Source organism: Chroicocephalus ridibundus, chromosome 11 (genome assembly GCF_963924245.1).
Source record: "Chroicocephalus ridibundus chromosome 11, bChrRid1.1, whole genome shotgun sequence".
NCBI lineage: Eukaryota > Metazoa > Chordata > Aves > Charadriiformes > Laridae > Chroicocephalus > Chroicocephalus ridibundus.
In genome coordinates, this window is record NC_086294.1 from 9,896,612 (window position 1) to 9,915,441 (window position 18,830).

General features: G+C 43.6%; 1 protein-coding gene across 9 annotated transcripts; it reads right to left on the minus strand.

Annotated features, from left to right (window-relative positions):
• Positions 1 to 235: 235 nt before the first annotated feature.
• On the minus strand, positions 236 to 18,401 carry SLC26A2 (solute carrier family 26 member 2). Of its 9 annotated transcripts, none has more exons than XM_063348643.1 (4): positions 18,261 to 18,401; positions 17,030 to 17,077; positions 11,383 to 12,036; positions 7,611 to 9,119 (listed from the first exon to the last, which is right to left on the minus strand). In XM_063348643.1, exons 2-4 carry the CDS (start codon positions 17,057 to 17,059, stop codon positions 7,614 to 7,616), a joined length of 2,190 nt encoding a protein of 729 aa, XP_063204713.1. In that variant the 5' UTR covers positions 17,060 to 17,077; positions 18,261 to 18,401; the 3' UTR covers positions 7,611 to 7,613. The 9 variants fall into 9 exon arrangements, with proteins under 9 accessions (XP_063204715.1, XP_063204713.1, XP_063204714.1 ...); XM_063348644.1 differs by lacking the exon at positions 18,261 to 18,401 and adding an exon at positions 18,102 to 18,253; XM_063348645.1 differs by lacking the exons at positions 17,030 to 17,077; positions 18,261 to 18,401 and adding an exon at positions 17,123 to 17,247 and having other exon boundaries at positions 236 to 9,119.
• Positions 18,402 to 18,830: the final 429 nt, after the last annotated feature.

The following is an 18,830-nucleotide window of genomic DNA, read 5'->3' on the forward strand; positions in this document are numbered from 1 at the left end:
ATCAGTCAATGCCCTGGTTTATGCTGGCAGGAAACTTCCACGTGTGCCTACGTGTGTACAGAGGGCGGTAGAACAGTGCGCACAGTTGTGCATACACTGTGCTTCACAACGGGCACTGGGCACAACTGCCAGGAGAAGCAGGGACTCAAACATCCGCTGCTTTTCTTTTTAAAATATATAGCTGCAGCATTTCTAAGGTATCAAGCATATGTCCAACAACAGAAAAAACCCATAAATATCATCTTTTAATGGTGGTAAAGAAATCCCAAAGATTTTACCATACTTGATAGAAAATTCTTGTGCGAAAACAAATCTTCTACAATGACAGTTAAGGCACATTAGCATTTAAAAATTACAGTTGATACATATATAACAGACAGAGACAGCATAAAGGAGAGTCAACAACACGCAGAGGCTATACCCCATAGCTGATGGTAGGACATAAGAAGACGACTGACGAAAAACAACTCTCATCACAAACATTTGGTCGTTGAGCACAGCGCTCAGCAAGGAGCTGATGGTATCACATCTCTCCCCATGCTGGGTGCAGGGCAAGGTCCGTGTCCCCAAACACCCACCCGGCACGGATTGATGCCACAGAGCAACACAGCTCGCCCAGCGCCCCAGATTCTGCCACCCAACTGGGGGAAACATTTTACCTTATTTTTACTGCACAGATAAGTCACAGTAAAAAGTAAAGTGATATTTTATACATACTATACAACTTTTCCACATTTTATTCAAACAAACCATTTTGTAAACTGGTTAGGTCAGCTGACCAATGTGATCTATTCCATTCCTGAGGTCCTGTTTGGTTAAACTGATTCTCCAACTTGAAAAAATTACTCCAGGCAAAATTTGCCATTTTGTTTATTCTGCAAAACATTATGCCACAAATATCTAAAATTATTCTGAATTTAAAATAATTCAAAAATCATACCCCAGAACACACCAAGGTACTAGAGATGATGGTCATGGACTCAAGAGGCTGACAAACTCAAAGCATCATGTGCTTACCAGAAAAAGTGAGGCTTTACCTCTCTTTAACGATGTTTCAGCTGCATTTCAAATATACATAAAATTTACTTCCTTAAATCAAAAATTAGACATAAAAAACTTGGACCCAAGTCCAGCAAAACGTTTCGTTTCCTATCTTCCTCTGGAGTCCTGAGATCAGCTGGGAGGTGGATGAAGAGCTAAGTGCTTTCAGAGCTAGAGGGAGCTGGAATTCAAATATTTTTGGCATTAAATTTACTCAATGGAGATTTGATTCTCCATCCAATATTTTGTATATTTGCACATTAGAGAAACAGCAATATGCCTTAGCTTATATCATCTCTAGAAAATAAAATAGAAAGGTACTAATTACAGTATGAATTAAATATATACATATATTAAAGATTTGCCATTTTACCTAACCAGAGGCCTCACTTTCAGCAGTGTAATGACCTCAAAAGAAAACGCAAGACTCAGAATTATTTCCACTTCCAGTGGAATTCAATTGAACTAGTAAAGATCAGGTAGTTTTTCACATGAGCAGCTGATCCTACAAAGGCTTACAAACATGACAACCAAGTGCAAGTACAAGGTGACTCACAGTGCGAAGTCTGCACTAAAGACATTGCCCCCTTTATCTATGCCAGCATAGCAGAAGTGCAAAGCCCTTCTAGTGTGGACAGTTATATCAATATTGAAGTCTCACAAGGGTATCCTACATTGAGACTCAGCAAAGTAAAATAAACTACACAGATACAAAGCACCTTGAATGGCATTAGCAACAGATGACTGCTACCTGTGTCACAGCTTCATTACCTTAGCTATGTTAGTAAAAAAACCCTAAAAGAATGTAAATCACCTCAATCATTTAATCACTTTTCCAAAGCATGTGTAAAAAAACCACACAACAGAAGATAATGCCCTGAAAAAAACTCTTTGCCTGAAGAGTTTCACTTTCACCCTTCACTCAAAGGTTTTCCTCTTGTTCCAGTTTCTATGATCTTTTAGACCAGCAGACTCCTATGGCCCAGCTGTGGTCCTCACTGCACTGGGAGCACAGGGGGGCTCAGGTCAGCTCCCGTGTGCCCGGATGCAGGGCCAGCATGGCCATTCCTGCCCCGTATCTGGAATGGAGACACACGAGTGACGTGACTTCAACCTGCCTAAAAGGTCTTTGTGCCAGCAGCACTGGAGATGACAGCAGGTAGCTAAAGGTGGTGGGGAACAGGGACTGAGCACAGCCCGAGTGAAAGATTCAGGGAACTGGACCCAGGGAGATGTGCAGTGCTGCTGGTCTTCTGAAGGGAGGAATGGCAACAAAAAGACTGGATTCCACCAGGCAAGCCTAGATCTAGGACCTGGCACCGGCAGAGTTCACAGCCAACCTCAGCACAAGGCCATGGGAAGCAGTGGGGTATTGACCGGCTTAAAACCCTGGTGCAGCCGCAAGGATGCTTTCCTGCCTGTGATATCTCCCTGCTGCACTTCAGCAGTGGGTTTTAATGTCTCTTGGCACAAGCCAGCAGAAGTAAGTGGAGAGGAAGGAATGGCTGTGTTTTTTCCCCCCAAAGAGCACCTTTCCATTCATCACCGCAGCCCGACAAGGAAAGAGCACAGCAGCCATGGAAGCTCTGCTGCCCTGGCTGGGAGAACCACATGTGGATTTAGATTAAAATTAGATTAAAATAAACAAGCATGAAAACAGAAATCCCTTATATATGTAGCTCGGGACAGCAACTCATGCAGCAGCTCTGAGCAGGACCTAGGTCCTGTGTGATTCTTACACTTGTTATGGAGAAAGGCACATGGCTGTATAACACAGTGTCACAGTAGCCCCATAATAAAGACACCTCCAGGTTTACCTGTCATTACTCCTGCAGCTACACAAACCCTCGCCCAGACCCACACTGGGCACCCACATGTCATCGGGGGACATGCTCAGGGATGCTCCCCCACCAGCAGCCCCCAGCCCCCTTTCTCACAGCGGCAGCACCCAGAAGATGGGTGGGGTTTTGGCCTTGTTTCACGCTCTTTGTTCAGGAGCTTTAGCCTTATCAAAAGATCTGGCGTGAAAATTGAGTAGCAGCTCACGTGTAATAGCAACATACGCAAAGGCAGCGATTATTCTATTTACAGTCAAACGTATGCAACGTTTTACAGCAAAACACAGAAAGAAGTCAGAGGGTGCAGGTGGGTCCCACAGTGAATTAGAGAGGAGCAGATGGAGATGCAAGGGCTTACAAGGAAATCGGGATCACTAAATCACACAAGACTAAGGTTGGCAATGGCATTATAATCCAAAAATAAGCACCACATGCCTCACTGCAGTACCCTTCCCTGTTTTATGAAGTGGACCGAAAATTATTTCCGTGTCAAAACATGCACACAAGTGAAACATTCATTAGTGCAACTGCAACTGACACTACTATCTGTAATAGCAATAAACATAAAAAAAAAGCCTGACATTTAGCAGGAGACTACTAAAGACATGGAAATGTCTTTGAAAAGGAGTCTTTAGTATAGCTGAGACTGAGTGTGTTAATTTCCATAATGCCAAGTGTTGTTGTCACTAATGAACGTGCTAATGATCTCTTAATTCTTCATTTAGACTGATAATTGCCGATTAGTAAGTTTGGGAATGGAGATCCACTGATTTATAGCATCTTCCCGTCTAGCCTAAGGTTCTAAAGGTTGCACCTGGGATGAACATTCCCCGTCCCAGACAGAGGCATAAACCCCAAACCAATTGTTCTGAGATTCCCCTTCTCTTCCTATAGATTACAAATGAAGCCGTGAGGCAGGCATAAGAGAAGGTGTAGAAAGCAGTGGGTATGTCAGATTTCCCCTTATAAAATCCGGTATGTGTATTCCACTGCTCATTTAAAACAGCAGAAAGCAGAAGAGCCCTTCCCAGGACAGGAACAGGAGTATCAAGTGTAATTGGATATATATAGCTGCTGCATCCATCATACAGCAGCAAAAGGTGTATATATGTGTACACACATACAAACATACACATATATGTGTGTGTATATATATATATGAAATTCCTTTATAAAATAAATCATTTAGGGAAACAGTTTTCAATCAGTTGCCCTGATTCCTAAAGGTGAAATTGAATTACTTCTAAAGGGTCCATAAACATAGTCAAGCAAAGTATGCTTCTTGCCAGTACGCTTGAATCAGATTCATGTCTCTGCTCTGCTAAAAAGTTATTCTAGGCCTAAAAGGAAAATGGCTGAAACCCCACTGTTGTAAAAATTCCAGCCATGATAAACTCTAATCTTCAGTTAATTCCAAAGGACTCTCTATTATACTGAACTCTCTGGCAAGTGGCATTTATTTTTGTTCCCTTTCAACTAGGGCTGTGCGCATTAATACGGACTTATTAATACTATGACCTCTGGACATTATCTTAAATAAGAACATTAAAACTTGTTCTTTTGGTTGGCTGGCTGGCTGCTTTTGCTGTTGCATTTTAATACAGTTTCTTGTCTTTTGCTTAACATGGAATTTGGAGGCTATATTGCCAGTTGTGGCTGCACAAACAGCATTGAGGCCAAATACAATGTGCTGTAGCTAAATATATATCAATTTGGTATATCTTTTAGCTGTATTCTAAATTAATTCTTTGAAAAATCAATTTATGACTGTTTTATTGTGCTTTTATGTAAATAAATACCCAGGAGCTACAAATATGCATCCTGCCAGCTGTTTAAAGGGCATACTCCTTGGAAGTAACTTTGCTATTCCTCCCTTTCTGACACAGGTAGAAATGGATTTGAAAAAAACATCTTTTAATAAGTAATTGCTGGTTTTCCCCTTCTTGGTTAGAATTTGGCTACAAACCTGTGCATGGTCACAGGTCAAAAAATCTCCACCCAGGCAGCATGGAAAGAGTACGGGAGAGAGGAATTGTGAGCGTAAAGAGGAAAGAATTACTTGGAGCAAATTCTACCTCACTTCTATCCCACCGGTGGCTGACCTGCCTTAGAGGAAGCCCCCAGGCCAGCTGCTCATTCCTCCCCTCCCTCTCAGCTGCCCATGCCTGGGGGGGCAAAGGGGTAGAATGAGTAGCTGGGGGTAGGCAGGAACATTTGCAATAACAACGTACGCTGCTTATTGTCTGCCAGGGCTTTGAGAAGAGAGCACTGCTTCTAGCACTGTTCTGCTCTCTTGAAAAATATAGTTAAAATCAGCATTTAAGAAATGGTATTGAGGCTTTCGTTCAAAGTTCTAGTGATGCTTGCACTGCTGTCTGCTGAATGCACATGTGTGGGTCTGCCTGCCGCCAGCCAGCCCGTCAGTGGCCAGGCACAAACCCCTGGGGTGACAAGCCAGGCAAACCCCTGCGGTGACAAGCCTTCCCAAGCTGGCACCCAGCTGGCGGGAGCTGCCGCCGTAGCGCCAGCTCCCTCTCGACACCAACCCAGGGGCTCTGAATGGGAACTCAATGCAAAACAGGTACGATGAGGAACTAAAACATAATTTCCATCCTGCACTCACTCCCTGTGTGGGCTTTAACCCCACTCACTGCTTTTATACGGCTTAGGCTAATCCACTCTGGTAATACCAATTGAGTAATTACAATTATCCAAACTGCATAAAGGATTCTTCACACAGAATTAAAAAAGTTCATGCAGGAGGTTACTGCAGAAAATAAAAAATTCAGCATTAGCTATTTGGGATTCGTCTCCTTGTATAAACATGCCTCAAGGCTGAGAAAGAAAAATATTTGGGGTTTTTGAATACTGCAGAAGCTTCAGCATTTTCTCTTCGATATCTGGAGACCTGTTTCCTTAACAATGCCAGTTCTAGAACACACAATGCACAGATCTCAGTTATGCGCTCCTTTTCAATATATGCTACAGCCACCAGCCACCCCCACCTTCCCCAGCATTTCATTATGTTGCTAAGAGGTCCTAAAAAATGTATTAAGTTCAGTTAACATATAAAGTTTGCCAGGTCCTGGGACTCATCTTTCTGCTACCTCGTCCTTCTCTTGAGGTCCCAACTCCTTTTTCATAGAAAGAAGGGCATAGTTACCAGTCCTACCTCAGATCAAAAAAAATAATCCTAAACTCAATTTTCTATTTAGAAAATGTTTCAAGATTGGTATTGCATTTTACTCCTTTTTTGACTCCTGACTCACTTTTGAACAACGGCAGATGAGAATATTGTCTGTATACAACATCTTTTCCCTTTAAAAGCTGTGAAGAACCTGCAACTCAGACTATAAACTCCCCTGGGAGAAATCACCATCTTCCAAGGACGGATTGTGTGCTCTGTATAGCTGGTAGTCAGTAGAAACTGTTAATCGCTCAATTCTGCCTTCAGAATTGTATTCTGTTGCTGTAAGAAAAGAGAACCTCTTCCCAGTGCTTGTATTTTAGCATGAAGAACAGGCACTCTTCTCTGTTATGCATAATTTAAAATCAAAGTACAAAGTTTTATTTACACTAGCATGGTGAAATAACATTCAGCAGAAATTCTCTCTAGCTCCTTTTCTAATAGCTGTATTTCTTGGCCTGTCCATCCGCATTATAAAAAGTCCATGACAGAGCATACATAAATGGTTTACAGTCAATAAAACCTGCGTTCACACATGAAGTCTGTGTGACTTGGACAAATTTGGACAGATGCTGGATTATCTATTTGACCCTTTTCATTTTAATGCCTGTAATTCTGTCTGTCTGGCATAAAAAACTGTCTATAAGGGACTATTTTCTGTTGAAAATAAAGAATTAGACATTTTCCATATCTAATGTCTACAATTCTAATGAGCTCCTAAATATTAGGAAAACAAATGACTGACCATAAGGATGAATGAGACTTCTAAACAGTCACCTCTGAATAAAAACCATTACAAAAAAATTCAAGCTGAAGAGGCAAACTTTCCTGGCTCATAAAGGCCTGTAGAGATGAGATAACCATGCCCCCATTGCCTGGCTGCAGGAGGCTCGCAGGAGGTGACGACAAAGCCTCTGGAGGTGATAGTGGTTAGAAGCTATTCATTAAGACCTTTTCATGCATATTTAGATTTTATTTATCTATCTGTGTCTCAAATTCAGGGAGGTTACAAAATCACCAACCAATCACTCCATGGTAAAGACCAGAGCAAACAGTCTCTGTCAGTCATTCCTTAGAAAATATAATGGTGTGGTAATATGGAAAAGCAATGCCAGAACGAGGGACAAGAAATGAGCTGCCTCTCATTATTCAGTTGGACAGGATGCCCAGACTACTTCAAAATCCCACCCCATCCATAAAGACAGGGCTGCAATAAAGACTTCAATGCTGATGATCAAAACTCAGAGGGGAACTGAGGCAAGGGAAGTTCAAGAGAGAAGAGAAATGAGATGAATAACCATATGAACATGCTTAGATTCACAGATTGGCCATAATCAAGTTAAGAATTGCCTTCATTCAGTACCACCTATTGAATCACTACACCTGGCAGGCAAATTTAAAGCATCAAAACAGGCTTCATAGTAACCAGTGTGTTAAAAACAACTCTGCCTCTTTTTATCTGAGTGCATATATATTGCATAGACATACAGACCCATAGCCATTTTTTCCCCCCTTAGGCTTTGTTCCAGCTTGCTCCCTTTCCACAACTAGTTCTTAGAGGCACTGTTCCCACTGCGCCCCTGTGAACCCAATGCGAAGTCCACAGCCTGGTGCACACTGTGAAAGAGAAGGTGGTCCTCCCCCTCCTTAAAGAATTCTCCTCGGATCAGGGAACTTCTCACCGAAGGATTGCACTGGGCCAGTAGCACCTGGACATCTATCTCCCTGTAGTCCCTGCAGACCTCTTTGAGTGTGCATATTCCTGCTGTGTCCAGAAACTGTACTGCACAACAGTCAATCACTATTGTGTGAAACCCCAGGGGTTCAGAAACAAAATCCATGGAGATGCTGGTCTCGTTGACACCAGAATCCACCTCTTTCTCTCTAAGCATTCTTTTTGCTACTTTTTTCTTTGCTGTCTTCACCCCAACTGGGTTAACCCCAGTTTGCTTGTACAGGGTGGATTTAAAGCACTCTTTGTTGATGTAGTAGAGGGGTGCTTCAAAACGGAACACCACGATTCCTGGCTTGGTTTGCAAGTTCTTGTAAGCAGACAGGGATTCATATGTCTCAGAGTCTGCCACCCAGCCAAGCAGCGGTGCCTCCGGTCTCTGAGTTCGGAAAATGACACAAAGCATAGAGAAGCAAACACCAACCAAAAGACCAATCTCAGTACTGGTGAGTGCTGAGGCTGCCATAGTAACTATCCAGATCACTGTGTCCACTCTGCTCAAATACCACATTTTTGGCAGGTCCTTAAACTTCCGCAGGGCTCCTCTGAGGTTTACAATGGTTATGACAGCAAGGACACATTTCTGAAGGGAATAAAATAAAGGTGCAATCACAAGGAGAACTAATAGGATTACCAAACCAGTCACCACGCCAGACATTTGCGTCCTACAGCCTGTGGACTCTTTGACAAGAGTCTTGGCAAGAGCTGCACTTGTTGTGAAGCAATGGAAGAAAGAAGGAATGATGTTGCAGAAGCCAATGGCATACATTTCCTGGTTGGCCTTCACAGAGTAACCATGCTTCTTGGCAAACATCTCTGAGAGGGAGACAGTGATGGCAAAGCCAATTATAGCTATGGGGATAGCATCCAAAGCCACATTAGGAATCAGGTTCCAGTCTGGAGGGCTGGGTGGCAGAAACCCAGTTGGGATGTGTCCAGCAACGCTCGAGCCATAAGTCTCTCTCAGCTTCCCAAAGTGAGATGCCAGAGTAGCTGCCACAATCACGACTAGTTCAACTGGTATTGGAGCCTTGAGCCTGGATTTAAAATGTTCATTAAGCTCTTTGGTTGGGATAAGTACAAGAAAGCACAAGAAGCTGGTGATGAGATCACAGATGTTGGTCTTGTGTATGTTTCTGAAGATGTTTATCCACGTGGCTATGACGGAGCCGATGCCACTGCTCCGTGGAATGTCTAGGCCCAGAAGATACTTGGCTTGTGAGGTCAGGATGGTAAAGGAGGCACCCGTGACAAATCCACTCAGCAATGAATCAGACAGGTACACTGAGACAAAGCCCACTTGAAAGAAACCCATGGCCACCTAGAAGGAATCAACCACACACAACAGATTAGGAGCAAATCTTGCAGATGTCATCACTGAGAGACTCTGGAGGGAGGTGGGATTAAAAAAAACAAAAAAAAACCAACATCACCACCGAGCATAGCCTTAGAGGACAAAGCATGGCCTGAGCAGGGAAAAAACAGTCTCCAGCATTCAGCTGCTCCTTGTACACCACACTTAAAGGAGATGTGCTCCTAACACAGAACAGGCTTTTTTGGCCGTATTTGTTGTTTGATCATTAGTCACTCCTAGTTACCCCAGTGGGCAAAGAAACCTAGGGGAAAAAAAGCATTTCATATACCAGCTACTTTTGCCATTTCTTTTTCAAGTTCGAATAATCTCTGTGAACTTTGCAGGGATCCAAAACCTTTTTGATTGTCTTTGTCTGTCTTACACTTGAGCTCACAACCTGCAATAAAAATATAGCTTATGACATAACAGCTGTCCTTTGCACTGCATAAAGTTTAGTGCATCTGATTCAGAAAGTATATGAGCTGCAAACTCTTGTGATGCAGATTATATAAATAGAGATAAGTTTTTAAAGTGCTTTGTCATTCATTTTTATTAATGCCAGTTGAATGGAGTTGGTGCTCTCTCATGGGAATGACTGGTTTTATGGATACCTACTCTACACGTGTCCTCACACCTGGTAAACGTCCCTTTCTCCCCATCAACCTTCATGCCAAATGGAGGATGGACCTTCTCACAGCAGTTGCTAGAAACCTTTTAATTCCTTGAGCTGGGCAACAGGGATGTCAGTGCTGTTATCTGAAGACTGCAGGCTAGAACTTACAGGTATTAAACTTTAAGTAGCGTCAATCTGATATATCCTACTAAGTAGTTAAGGCAAAATAAAGAAGGCTAGGATCGTTGCTGGAGAGAAGGCAGGTTTGGGACCAGGACTGACTGGACATCGGCTCAGAGACAAGCTCTTAAAAAGGGTCCCTCACAACCTTGTTAATTAAGTTAATTCAAGGTTTTTCTATCTGTAAATCATTAGCAATAATAGCCTTACCCAGTTATGCTGTAGGCAACTGGTGTGAGCAGGCTTGCTTTTTGTGTTTTGGTTGTAAAGTTTCTGATACAAAGAATATGTGACTTTGGTTACAGCTTCCAATTAAGAAAAAAAAGTATTTGAGGGCATGAAGACCTAGTGGTCAGCAGGCAGAGAGACAGCAAATAGAATACGCCTAACATTCAGAGGGACTCACAATAAAGTAACCTGATTTCTTCATATAAAGAAACTTAATTGTAATTGTACTTGCAAAGAATATTAAGGGCAATTCACAACCAAAACTGCATCTGTACTACAGTGATGAAACACAAAAACCAGTGTACCTCATGAATCCCAGAATACTTCTGAAATTACTCAACCCTAACTTGCAGTACAAGAAAAAGTACCAGGTTATGTCTAAAACCAGTGTTTTAGGTTATCACAAGTATGTTTCCTTTTCTGCTCCTCTATAGTTTGATTTGCTATCACCCTGGAGGTCACTGTAGGAAAAAATGAATGTGAACTCACAAACTGAAATGCCACAGCTCTGCAGTACTGTTAAAACTAAATCCGTTCTGGTTAATGCATGACTCTCTAAAACCAAAAATATCTGCTTTAATTTCAGCAAGCCGTGAATTCCAGGAACTAAGTAGAGATGTGGTGGTAAAATATTCTTAAGTAATATATTTTAATATGGTCATAATTAAAAAGTTCTATTTCAAATACGTTTTATTATCTCAGTAGTGTCCTTTTCATTCAATGGCATTGTTTTGGCTTTGAATAGGCAAACAGCAAAGTATTACAAGCACAGTGACAAATAAAAAAAACAAACTGGAAATACTTTTACTGTCCAGATTAATTTTTGATAAAAGGCAAATGACTGACACCTGGAATTAAAAGCTGACACACCACATTTTGGCACAATGAAATGGAGGCCTAAGCTATAAGCTAGCCAAAAAAAAAAAAAAAAGAAAAAAAAAAAAAAAGAGCTTCGGAGCTTCAGGCCACAGTTACGTGCAGGTCCTTGCAGTCCCCAAAAGAGTAGCACTGCAAGCACTAAATGGAGAGGACACAGAGGAATTTTTTGCACCACAGGAACTGGAGACCTCCAGTCCTCCCTGTGTCCACTCCCCTGGAATGCAGACTGAGAACACGTGCAAGCCCAGCAGGCTGTTCATGTGGACAATCACCTAAAAAGAAGAATTAAAACTATTTCCACAGAATACCTGTTTGTCCACCTCCTCTTACCTGATAAACTCCAGCTATGAAGGTTATGGTGGCTCCCACTGTAATTGCATAGCAGCTTTTATCACAGAGCAGCTCCTGTGATGTCCGATTCACAGGTGAAATGGTGGTGTTTACATACGCTGCTGTATCTGTGAGGACACTGAGCGCATCTGGTTCTAAGTCATAGCCAGCTCTCTGTAGCTCACGATCCACCACTTGTCCCACCATCAGGCAAAGCACACCAAAGATGCCAACTGAGATGTGGCGGGAGGTTCCAAATATGAAATAAATAATGCTAGCGAAAAAGGATGTATAAAGGCCATAAATAGGCTCTTGTCCAGCCAAGAGAGAATAGGCAATTGACTGTGGGACTAGTAAGACCCCCACAATCACACCAGACATTATGTCTCCCAGTAGGTACTCTCTTAGTTTGTATTTAGGAAGCCACTGCAAGACAGGAAAGAAACTGAAAACATAGTCTTTAACTTTGGCTGGAGTGCAGCTGCAACTTTTCTTTGCTTGCTTAACCACCAGAGCCTTCACGCTTCTCTTCTTCTCTTGAGGCTCCAAGAACATTCTGTTATGGAAACTGCATTTAGCATCATCTCCTTCTGGCATTTCAGTCCCTGAATGGACATCGTTGAATTCCGCCATTGCTGCTATTTCGAGGACTCCCTAAAAACACAAAGAAGGACCACTTGCATTAAATGAATGTGCTAATGAGACTTTTTATTAGAGTGAATACAGTATTTATAAAAAGGGGCTAAAAGTCTTAGTTCAGCAGAGAAAGCAATTTCCAAACAAACTTGGAAAGAGCCTCCCCATTATAGCCATGTTAAGCAAAGAATCACCTTCCCTAGTAGGGAAGCTCATATCCTGTAGAATAAACCTGCCACTGGCAATGTTGTGAAATGGAAAAGAATGCAGCAGCACTGTCTCTTGGGGAGGCTTCCTTGATAAAAATCACTATCTGCAGCCTGTTGCGCCATGCAAAGATAGACAGAGGGCTTATTGTAATCCAATACTCACTTCAATTCAGTTGCTGAAAATTAACTACAATTAGTGTATTTCTAGCATTGCACAGCTTGGTCTAAATCTCATTTATGTATTTTTTTAAAAGCTGATTTTCAAGTAAATTACATCTGACCAAAACAGTACACACAAGTGGAAAACACTAATGGGCGCAATGGAAGTTAGGTGGAACACTTCTGCTAGAACAAATGCTCTAGTACCAGCAGCCTACAAACAGTAAAACAAGGTGATTACAAAATTGAGCACATTTAATCCAGGAAACATCTTGCCTGAATGTGAAAAAGTCCTGACAAGACAAGCCCTAATGAAACTTGATGATACCAACAGCAATGGTTGGCATTTGTACAGCCTGCCTGGTTTCCAGAAAACATCTAGAATCCTCCAGAAAACTCTCTTTTAGCCACAATACCTACTACCACTAGTACGTTTTAGTTGATAAATTTCACCAGAAACCCATTCACCTGGTGCTACAGTTGAGTCAAGGCAGCAGAACCGTGCAAAGCCTAACTCCCAGGCTTCCCTTTCCAGCACCCTTGCAGTCCTGGAATGGTAATAACAACATACACCTTATGTGCTAATTACACCTTTGCTGTGCAGCCCAAACATCAAACAAACTAATGTTCTGTGCAATGTTTACAACTGAATTAATTTCCAAATCAGTATTTGGGCTAGCAGTGCTGAGGATGCCACTGAGGAGCTCGTCTCAAAATTTTTTCACTTCATCACCTTTTCACAAGCACCTATAAAACATTCACTGCTACTATCAGTTCAGCCTGAGTCTCTCAAAAACGCGTGAGGGGAGAAGTGAGAGAAGTGAGTTTCAGTGTGGTGCTTAAACCACCCGTTTCTCCTGCCATCAGCCCATTACAAGGCACTGATCCTAGAGCTATGCAGAGAGAAAATGCGTTCTTTTAGACCTTGGTCTAGCTGGCTGCAGTATATGATTTCCATTCTTCCATTCCAGGTTTGATATTGTCAATATGGAGGTACCCAAAGTGCCGCGCATCAGCGCCATATAACGGTTTACACACAGCCATGCCTCCAGCAGCCTGCTAGCTCAGACAGAGATGAACTACCTTCGGTTCTCCTGGCTAGAAAGACAATACCAACCGAAGTACCTACTGTCTTAAACCAGCCTAAGCAAATAATCCTAGCCATACTAAAGGAACCGACGCAAGAGCAGAAGCAGCTACAATACTTAATGTTTAGATTGGCTTCTCTTTCCAGATGAAAATATTCAACCATTTCTAGAAGAGCCTTCCAATTAGAAAGCGATTCAACTCAAGTAATCCAACTCTTCCACCTTACACCATAGCATACTTCTCCCTGGAGCTACCAGGCTACAGACTGCAGAGGGCTAGCTAAAGTCAACACACAGGACACATGCTGATAAAAGATAGCCAACAGAAAATACCAGAGGCAGAGGTTCGTATTTTATCTTCTGCTCCATGCTGGGACTCCCAAAAGGTGTTTTCATTCTCTACAAACTCAGAGACAGCGAGCATCGGGTGGGTGGGTGAGCTCCTGCATCCTTTCAAATAACCGAACATGGCTCACTCTTGGCTAGCCCGCCACTGGACTGCTACTGAAAGGGAGCCGTGTTTCAAACAGAGACCTCCCTGGCCCCAAAACTGTGAACAGTACAATGGCATCAGCAGGGATGGATTTTCTGCATAAGATAGGGGCTGTATGCCTTTCTGTTATGATACCATGACCTATCCAACTCATGCTCCATTACATGCCACGGCAGACTGAACAGCATTGCCAGGTCTCATGCTGTGTGTGAGATACTTTCTGAACACCTGCCTCTCGTTCTCCACAGCTACGAGGTATTTCTAGCAACCCATCAATGCTTTTCTCCAGCTCCTGCCCTGTTCCACACTCCCATACCTCCAACTCTACGCCTAATTCATCTGGACCACGCATGGGGTCTGCAAGGTGGTCTGCAGACCAGAAAGATGAAAACAGCTCTAAGCGCAACTGGGGAGAACATGCCTCCTGGTGGCTGCTGTTCTGAGCACAGGCAGAGGAGCTGCTTAGGGAAAGTCACATTCCAAAAAAAGGGAAAATGAAGCTTTAATGCACTGCTGGGTTAGGTGAGACATAAGTGGAAAATTCCACAGTTTGAACTCAAGTGCTATTTCTGGTATTTATGTCCTTTTGGTCCTGGTCCTTATGAATCAGAGAACTAAGAGTTCTGGATCCAAAGATTAGTCCACCCAGAACTTTAATATATATACATTTGTATGGCTAAATTTTCAAATGTATTAATTTGTCTCTATATTCATTCTCGTTATATGAGTCAATCACCTAGTACAACAGAAGGTAGGAGACGAAAGCTTCATATCACCTACCTGCCTTCTTGATTTTTCCAAACTTCTATCTTACAGCCTCCCAGCGATCTAGAATTACTATATCACATACCTATACATACATTATAATGACAAACTTCCCTTGGCTAGTGCCTTCCAATTCAATATCTTTATTGTGCTTTAGAATAACTATAGGCTCAGAAGCGCCGTATGAAGAATTAGGATCTTTACAATGAGGAAACGTGCACTGCAAGAAGTGACATACTCATAGTGATGATGCTTGGAGGAGAACCCATCCCTACCTTCCAGATAGCAAATCTCACCCACCCATACAGTATTGCAAAGTCCGCTCAGGGATTATTACAGCACTTACCAAAAAAAAATCCCAAATATTACAAAGTGAGAATGAAGCGAATATTGAGTACAAAATTGCTCAAGCAGTTTTATTCATTTCACAAGCAGAGTTACAAATTAAAAAGTTTTCACCCAAAGCTCATTAAATCAATACTGTAAAAGCTGGGGGAAAAATCCACTCACAGACTACTTTTTATGTGTAGCACATTACTTGAATGAGTTTGTTTTCGAGATTTTAGTAAAGATTTCAGCAATGAAAAATCTTCTGACTCCCCTCTCCCTAATCCAGGGCTTGCAGACAGCTCACTCAAACCTGGGAATTTTTCTTAACATGCCAGGGAACCCCAACACAAAACCCAAATAGTTCAGTTTAGTTCTGCACAGTGCCATAAAACATCTGCATAGTAGATGATACCTGGGTTTTTTCGATCCTGTCTAGACAGTAGAGAAATGTTCTAAGTAAAAATCTTTTTGGCCGCTAAACTCTAAGCACATACTGGACCTTTGTGTTGACCTGTATGACAGCTTTCTCTACGTGGCATGAAAAGGGCCTTTCATCACACAGTCGCTGGCTCTCATGATGTCAGGACACTAGGAAATGACACAATTTCCAACAGCCGTTTCACCCTTTTCTGCCTCAAAGCCTTGCTCTGTATTATTTTTGTAACCCTTTAGCCCAAGCTTGCCTAGTAAAACTGGATTTTGTTCTTAAAAAAAAAAAAAAAGAACACACCCTTTGGATCAGTATACTGAAGGATATTCTGTACAGTTAACTTGGAGAAGGAGCTACTGCGCTTTTTGTTTTGAAAGCTGCTATTTATGTACAAATAATTTGTATGCCTAGAATTCACTTTTATCAGCTCCTTTTAGCCTGAGTAAGATCTTCAGATGGATGTCCGACTGCCACAGAGCTTTACTTAAAATACAAAGAAAAAGACTAAAAGACAGAACTGAGGAACATTTCCAGTATCTCTCTGTTATCAAGTGACTGCCATAAAATAAAGAAATGGGGAGGTACTGGATTCTTGAGATCTGATGACTCTTACAGACTATTTCTGGATCCCACCTGGGCCTTTCCTACTGATCCCATGAGGCGGCAGAGGTGAGCTAGCATCTGCCTAGTGTTTGTCTTTGGGGGAACACCACTTGCAGCACAAGACCTTGCTGGCTCAGACTTCACTTCTCTGTTGCAGATGACAGTCACCTTGACAGTAAGAGAGCAATGAATTGTGAAGCTTGCTCACCTGTTGAAATAACATATTAAACTTAACCTTAAATTTAAGACATGAGCATTTAAGAGTAGAAACTAAATCAAAAAATGTGCTTTTTATGACACTGATCTCAGTTTTCCAGATTATTTTTCTAAATTTCATGTGCAGGAGTCATCACTGTATGTGATCACTACCTGTCCTCATGTACCCACTTGCTAGACATGAGAAGTTGCACACACTTAAATGCATGCACTTAAAAACTAATGTACACACACATAATCTAAAGAGACATGAACAATTTCTGAAGAGATGTAAAGGAGAAGCTGATGAATCAGAAATCCAGGTTCCACATGAACTGAACCAGAGTTGGGCTACTACCTCTGGGTCCTTGGAAAAAATCTCACACTGGAAGTATAAAAGGAAAGCATATCACAAAATTTTGATAACTAAATCTTTGTCCTTACTCTTGTCGGACAACAGCCTTTTCAAAATAATCTCTTAACTGTTGTGGAGCAACAAAGAAATTCAATATCGCCACAACAATACCAAGACGGGCACTGGAATAGCACTGCACGTATCTTGGAAGAAAATTCAGATTTTTGATAAAATCTTTAACATCCTCCAACAAAACATTCAAGCTACAAACACTTATTTCAACAAGAGACTTGAAATCATATGAATACTGAAATCTTACTAAGAACCATAAAACGACATACCACATTTACCACGTTTAAACAACACCTTCGGGAACAGAGCTACCTTACTCCCGGCGCAATAACCACCAGCCATTAACTCAAGCAGGGAAACCTGCAAAGGCGGACAATAAAACCTTGCTTGCGTGAAATATCAGACCTCCTCCTCCTCCTTCAAACGTTAGTTCTCCCGAGCTGCAGCAAAACGTCCCACCAGCCTCGCGCAGCCCCCGGCCCCTTTGGTGAAGGTCCCATGGAAGCCGGCAGCCCCGCTCACAGCCAGCCCTTCCAGGAAAAGTTGCCTCACCTCCGAGAAAGCAGCTGTACATCGAGCGTGACGGTTACACCGCCCTGCCCTGTCTGATGCCGATCGATCCCTATTAAAGATAGCCAGCTGCAGCCTCACACAGTGCTCCAGCAGTTTCCATCCGAGGCGGATTTGTTACGCAGAGTTTGCTAAGTGGTATTTTCAGCAAGTCATTGCTAGGTTGGGACCCTCCTCCCACCCTTACTGTTAGCTAAGGAAGGTAAAACACTGAAGAGCTGTGTTCGGGCTGCAACGGTGGGCGGAGGATCGGCTGCCCCAAAGGTATTTCCTTGGGCAGCGACTACCAGCCCATGCCACGCTGCCAGCCTGTCCCTCCTCCTGCCTGCCCCATGGGAGCAGCGGCTCTGGGCTGCCTGGCGGGGCCGTGGGTTGTGCGAGAGACCGTCCGGCTCCCAACGGGGCCACGCACAGGGCTGGCACTGGATAAGGGAGCACTTAAAAAGCTGTTGTTTTTTTTTTTTTTTTTAATGGTTTGTTTTTAAATTAAAATCTGCAAGAAGAAACCCACGTGTGTTTTATACTCCTGAAATTGCGGACTTTCGCTGACAGCCCGTCTATCACTTTGGTGGCCAACCAACTTTTGGAACTTAAAAGCTCCAGCATAACGTTCCACCATAACCTTAAGTTTCCTGCATAGCGAAAGGGAAGTCATAACGCTTTTAACACAACGTTCAGTTGCATCCTCTCAACACCACTTCCCTCACACCCAGCCCCTCCGGCAGGCAGGCAGGCGGGCAGGCAAACACACACACACAGGCCGGCAGCGAGCTCTCTCCTCCGACCCCCGGCTTTCATTTTCTACTTTCCTCACCTTATTTTGAGGCACGGCCTTGCCAGCCGTAAAGTTCCCTTGGGGAGCCGAGGCGGGCCCACAGCACGAGTCCGCTACCGGCCTGCCCCTCCCGGCCGCCCGCCCGCTCCCCGCCGCTGCCCTCCCTCGCCTCACCGCGCCGCTCAGGCGCCCACTCACCGCGGGGCTGCCGGCGGCTCCGGGCAGATCTCGGGCGGGCGGCACGCACCGACCGATCCGCCGGCCGCGGCTCCCGGCGGCTGGGCAGCGCCGGCCCGGCCCTGCGGCTCTCCCGCCTCCCGGGGAGGGGGGCCGACAGCGGCGGGCAGGGCCGCCCCTCGGCGCAGCGCGAAGCCCGCCCGAGGAGCCGAGGGCCGGGCCGGGCCGTCCCACAGGCCGCGAGAGGGGGCCCGAGGCGGCCCTGCCCTGGCCTGGCCTGGCCTGGCCTGGCCTACGAGGCGGCCCACACCAGCCCCCCCCGCTACGGTTTTTACTTTCTAATTAATTCCAAGTGTGTTCTGAATGATGAGCGGCCCGAAGAGTCTGGTGTAGAGGGTGACTCACTTGTTCTGCTCCTTACCCCAGAAAAACAACTGCCCTCAAACAAAAAAATAAACCAGAGGAACTCTAGTGAAGAAGCCACGTTTCTGTTAATTAAGTTGCACTCACGCTTTTAAGTTGAAAGATTAATTATGTGCGGGTAACTTGAGGTAAAGTGACCTTAAACTTTCCGCGGCCGTTGCAGATAGG

Bases quoted from the DNA above. Each gene is read 5' to 3' on its own strand.
- SLC26A2 (XM_063348651.1), bottom strand. From the start codon at position 13,870: ATGAAAACACCTTTTGGGAGTCCCAGCATGGAGCAGAAGATAAAATAC. The intron at 12,037-13,807 runs GTATTTTCTGTT...TTGTGTTTTTAG, and splicing joins AATACGAACCTCTGCCTCTG to GGAGTCCTCGAAATAGCAGC. The intron at 9,120-11,382 runs GTAAGAGGAGGT...GATTCCTTCTAG, and splicing joins TCATAGCTGGAGTTTATCAG to GTGGCCATGGGTTTCTTTCA.